Here is a 6078-nt window from a genome sequence, read left to right as displayed (position 1 = left end):
GGCCAGGCTGGCGAGATTGACAGCCAGAGGCGGCGACCTCCGCCATTGGCCGGGCGCGGCGCCAGCCAGTCATCTGCGCCCGCCGTCTCGCCTACTAGGACCGCCGCGACCACGGAGACCCCAGCGCTCCTCCAGGGCGCGGACTAGGGGCACGGCGAGGAGGGGCGGGGCGGCCGTGAGCGTCATGCTCCCTCGGGAAGAAGACCCTAGTCGAGGAGACCCCGGACGACGCCCGGAGGGTGGCAGGGAGGGTCGACCGTGGACTCGGAGCCGGAGACCCTGCGGGGGTGGTTGCTCACCCAGCGGCCCGGGCGGAGGGAGGGCTCACGGGACAGCCTTGCAGAGGAGGAAGGGGGAAGTGGGTGGCCCCGCGCGGAGCCAGAGGACCCCTCAGGGCGGGAGCCCAGGTGTGGCCCCCAGAGAGGAACGGAGCCCTGGAGAGCCATTCTGCAGCCCGAGGAGGAGCTGAGGGGCTTGGCGGAGGGCCTGGGGCAGGGACGGGTGGTAAAAACCTGCCTGGTCAGTGCCTGCTGCCCGGAGAGGCCGTGGCTGGTGCAGCGAGAAGCAGCTTTGACCCCAGAGACTGCCCCGCCGCCATGACTGCCCGGCCCAAGGGTGTGCCCCCCTTGAGCGAGGCCGGCCGGCGTGGGAGGGTCCCGGGCCCCAGAGCCTCAGCACCCGAGGGGCGGCAGTGAGCAAGCAGAGGGGCAGCGTCCGCTTACCCGCAGGGAGTGGGTGGCCCTCAGAGAAGCCGCCTGGGGCAAGCAGCATGAAGCCTCCAGAGCCCCCTCAGGACAGCGACCTGTTCTAGGCCACAAGCCACGTCTCCGCCTAATTTCAGACCAAAGCAGGTGAACCCAGCATCGCCACAGGAAGCCTTGTCCCCAAGGGGACAGCAACCTCCCCCCCCTTCAGGGGAAGGACCTCAGAGAAACTTGCAGCAAGCCTTGAGGTCCCAGTCCCTGATTTAATAAAGGCCCTTGTCCACAGGCCAAGCCATGTGCCAGCCCTCACAGGACAGGCCACAGTGACGGGGCTCCAGGCTGTCAGGTACTGTGGTTGGCAGACTTCTCGGATGACCTAGTGACCCCCTCCTGAGATTCACCACCTTGTATAGTCCCCTCCCCTTGAGAGTGGGCTGTCACTGGTGGCTGGCTTCTGATTAAGGTTTACATTTTACAGCAAGACAAAAAAGTTAAACAGAAAGTTCTCTATGTCGTTTGGGCCCCCTCCCTCCCTAATGTGCAGTGTGCATCTGCGTTACCCATTAACCAGACCTCCTCCAAGAGGGGAACGCCTGCGGGACGGTAAAGATCAACTTTTCTTTTCCTTACTTCTGACCTAGCGATGGAACTTCTTACAAGGTTAGCATCCTTTCCCAGCTCTGGAGGGGGCCGTACTGACTTACTGCGCACTTTGTAAGAGTTTACCTGGACTGTGTATCTTTGGTGAGCTCTCTGTAAAATGTCAGTATGTCACTTCGATGTATGAGCCTTTGTCTCAAAAATATATATGATTGGGCTTCCCTGGTGGCACAGTGGTTGAGAGTCCGCCTGCCGATGCAGGGGACGCGGGTTCGTGCCCCGGTCCGGGAAGATCCCACGTGCCGCGCAGCGGCTGGGCCCGTGAGCCATGGCCGCTGAGCCTGCGCGTCCGGAGCCTGTGCTCCGCAACGGGAGAGGCCACAACAGTGAGAGGCCCACGTACCACACACACACACACACACACACACACACACACACACACACACACAAATATATATATATATATGTATATATGTATATATATATATGTATATATGATTGTGTCTTGGACTTCTACCAGGCGGAACAGCTCTCAGAGCTTCTGAGAGCCTGCCTTCTGGCTTATAATCCTCATTTTGGCTTGAATGAAATTCTCTTTTTTCTTCTTAACTTGATTGTTAATTGAATTTTCACTGACACTTCTAACATTCTAATAGGCAAAGGTGGCACTCCTGGGATTAAGTTACAAAAGACTGAGCCTTCCGTCCTGCTGGCTGTCTGCACCTGCTTGGCTTGCACACGCGTTCTTGAAGCCAGGCTGCCATGTTGGGAGGCCCACTCGGCCAACAGCCCAGGGAGAACTGAATCCTGCCAACACCACATGAGCTTGGAGGTGGATCCCTGCCCAGTTGAGCTTTCAAGCGAGAGGCAGGTGGTACTTAAACACAGGCTTTTGAGAGACCAGGGAGTGAAGGACCTAGTTAAGCTGTGCGCAGATTCCTGATCTGCATTAACTGTGAGATCCTGTGTTGTTAAGCCACCATGCTATTGGTTACACAGCAACAGGTAAGTGTATTAGTTCGCTAGGGCTGCACTAACAAAGTCCTACAGACTGGGGGGCTCAAATAACAAGAATTTATCTTCTCAGTCCTGGAGGCTGGAAGTCCCAGATCAAGGTGTGAGCAGGCTGGTTCCTTCTGAGGCCTCTCTACTTGGTGTGCAGACGGCCGTCTTCTCCCTGTGTCCTCGCATGTTCCTCCTCCTATGCACGTCTGGGTCCTAATCCTCTTTTCTTATAAGGACAATGGTCATATTTGATTAGGGCCCACCCTCGTGACCTTATTTTATCTTAATTACATCATTAAAGACACTTTCTCCAAATACAGTCACATTCTGAGGTGCTAGGGGTTAGGATTCAACAAGTGAATTTTCAGGGGACACAATTCAGCGCATCACCTTACGTACAGTTGTCTCCCAACAGCCACTCTGACCTTCCGTCATAGGACTTCAGCTCTTATCCAGGCACTTTCCCACCACATTTCCCTGCTTGCTTTTAGCTATAGCTATAGCCATGTGACTAAGTTCTGGCTGATAAGATGTAAGCAGAAGTGACGTGTGTTATTTCTAGAAAATCTCCTCAAAAGGAAGGGGTACACCTATCTCCTTCCTGCTGCCTGGAATGGACATATAGTGGTGGGCACTTGGGCAGTCATTGTGGATCATGAGGGTGAAAGCCACATCCCAGGACAATGGAGCTGGCAGGACTGGATGGAGATGCCATTCCAGCCTGGCCAGACCATCTCTGGACTTCTCACAGACAAATATCTATAGGAGAGAAACATAATTCCATTTTTTTTTTTTTTTTTAGTTTTGAAAAGAACTGCCAAATTTCCAGAGGAGTCATACCATTTACATTCCCACCAGCAATGTAATTCATATACCATAAAATTCAGCCTTTTAGCATGCAAGTCCTAAAGAAGACGCCTCTTTCCCCCCACCTTTGGCCACGCCATGTGGTTTGTGGGATCTCAGTTCCCTGACCAGGGATTGAACCTGGGCCACAGCAGTAAAAGTGCCGAATCCTAACCACTAGACCCAAAATTCACCCTTTTAAAGTGGACAATCCTGTGGCCTCTAGGACACTCACAAGATTGTACAACCATCACGGTTATCTAATTCCAGAACATTTTCATCACCCAAAAAAGAAACCCCATTCCCATGAGCAGTCACCTCTGCCCCATCCTCCTTCCAGCCCCTAGCAGCCATTACTTAGAAATCACTTTTGAAATTTCCCCTCAGTCCTCTCCCGGACCAGGGCACGAACCCGCGTCCCCTGCATCGGCAGGCGGACTCTCAACCGCTGCGCCACCAGGGAAGCCCCATAATTCCATGTTGTTTAAGCCACTTTTACTTTGGATTATTCTGTTTATGGGCTCCTAAACCCAAATTCTGACCAGTCCAGAGAGGGTATGAGTCACTGAGACCTTATATGGCCACAACAGATCGGGCTGTGTTAGCTGAGGCAAGAAGAAACTCGTCTGCTGAGAACTTACTATACCCCTGACAAGAGGTCTTAGAGGAAAGCCTATTGAAAGGGACCGTCCAGGAGGCGGATTTTTTTAATTCAGAGAAAAGTCTGGCATAGTCGCAGACTAATCAAAGATTACACAGCTGGGAAAGCAATTTGGCTTCTTGTCTCCAAAGCCTTAAAATGAACGTAGCCTCTGAACGGCAAATGCACTCCCAGTAATTTATCCTCGGAAAAGAATCACGTGTGTGTCGGGATGGTCACTGGTTACAGCAATATTTAGGACCGAAAGAAAAAAAAGGAAACAAGGACAGAAGGAGACTAGCTAAATGAAGCATGATATATCCGTATGACAAAACTGTGCAGTTATTCAGATCCTGTTTTAGAAGAGCATTCATGACATGGAAAAAGGTGTGCAATGCATTAGCAGGTTACACTACTGTGTATAGCACAATCCCCCCTCTTTTTAAAGAAAAACGATACATACATAAATAGAAAGAGACCTGCTCACCAAGTCTAAAACAGTGGCTCTCTCTGTGCAGGGCAATTACAGGAAATTTAATCTGGGTGCTTTTCTGTATTTTTCAAATCTTCAGCAATGAATATGTACTATTCAGGGGAAAAACATGTAAAAGAGGTTTGAGTGGAGAACTAAAAATGAAAGCCTAGCAACACACTTGTGACTGATTCTGCCCAGGAAAAGAGGGAACCCAACACACCCACACACAAACGGGGTACACTCCAGTTGGGGGGCAGGCACCTGCCCTAAATCCAAAACCAGGTGGGAGTTCATTGGGGGTGAGGCCTTGGGTCAGAAAAAGGAAACGTGATGCAGCGCCATGAGGAACAGGCTGAGTGGACTGGCAACTCCTGAGGGTGCTTTGGTGGCCTCCCACCCGTCCCCCCCAAGGGGTTCTCTCACTTTAGAGGGAATTATTGCCACGTTACTTTAATTCTACATAAATACACATACTGCCAAAGATATAGAGACAGTCATTGTTGTTTTGAACAGTCAGCTCTTGTTGAAACTGACTCCCAGATGTACCATTTTCATTTACTCTTCATCCGTGCCTGTATCTCTGACCTTCCATTTTGGATCATTTTCTTCTGCCTGGAAAACACCCTAGAATTTCTCTTACCTTGGATCTTCTATTGCTGAAATCTCTCAGTTTATCTGAAAATGTCTTTTTTTTTTTTTTCGCCTTCCTTCCTAGTGGATTTTTGGTTGGGTATAGAATTCAAGGTTGGCAGATACTTTCTGTCAGCAGATTACAGATCCGGACATCACGTCTTCTGCTTTTCATTCTCACTGTTGAGAAGTCAGTTGACTTAATGTTTGCTCCTTTGGAGGTAAGTGTCTTTTTCCCTCTGGCTGTTAAGATTTTCTCTCTGTCTTTGGCTCTCTGTGGTTTCAGCGTGCCATGTCTGGGTGTGTAAGGAGACAATCACTTGTTACAGGATGCCCCTGGGGATCCTGTCGATTGATCTCCCCATAGGATGCTCAGCAAGAAGGGCCCAAAAGACTGGCTAAGACCAGTTCTGAAAGTCTTGGAAGCACACGTTCTCCTGGTGAAAGATGTCCGGGATCCAGATGGTCTTTTCACCAGCAAAGCCATTCCCCCACAGCCTGAAATCTGCCATGGCTTCAGGATTGGCCAGGGACTCCCTGTCCCCTTCCAATTCCCCTATAAATACACAGAATGACAGGGAGCAAGGTCCCTCTCCTGGGGCACTACCTATACTGTGGCCATCTGGGCCCGGGGCTAACACAACTCTCCATGGGATGCAAAGAGCTCGGGAGACAGGTGCCTTTTTTTTTTGGTTTTTTTTTTTTTTTAACATCTTTATCGGAGTATTATTGCTTTACAATGGTGTGTTTCTGCTGTGTAACAAAGTGAATCAGCTATACATACACATACGTCCCCACATCTCCTCCCTCTTGACAGGTGCTCTTTCTGATGACCTTCGGCCTCCAAGTTCCCGCACTGGCTCCAGTTTACGGCTGCACCATGTGTTGTTTATGGTGTTTGTATTATCCTGGCTTGGTTTAACAGTAGAATTTCTTTTCATTTAATCTGCTTGGAATTAGTTGGATACTGAACGTGTGGACTAATGGCTTCCAAGTTTTGGAAACTGCTCAGTCATTATCTCAAAATATTGCCCGTTTCTCTTCTCTCTTCCTGGTGTTCTCACCACATCCTATCTTCTATTTTCTTTTTTTTTTCCCTCTCATTGCTTTATTCTGGATAGTTTCATCTGATTTATTTTACTAGTTCTCTTTTTAGCTGTTTCCATTCTACTGCTGAA

General features: G+C 50.1%; 1 protein-coding gene across 1 annotated transcript in view; it reads right to left on the bottom strand.

Annotated features, from left to right (window-relative positions):
- The window catches only part of HTT (huntingtin), a 161906-nt gene that overhangs the window by 136143 nt on the left and 19685 nt on the right, over positions 1-6078 (bottom strand). Inside the window, exon 3 of the mRNA XM_007456892.1 lies at positions 22-143. Within this exon, the coding sequence (XP_007456954.1) occupies positions 22-143 (122 nt within the window). The remainder of the gene's footprint in view (positions 1-21; positions 144-6078) is intronic.

This window comes from Lipotes vexillifer, unplaced genomic scaffold, assembly GCF_000442215.2.
Source record: "Lipotes vexillifer unplaced genomic scaffold, Lipotes_vexillifer_v1.1 scaffold63, whole genome shotgun sequence".
NCBI lineage: Eukaryota > Metazoa > Chordata > Mammalia > Artiodactyla > Lipotidae > Lipotes > Lipotes vexillifer.
This window is presented reverse-complemented; position numbering and strand designations above follow the sequence as displayed.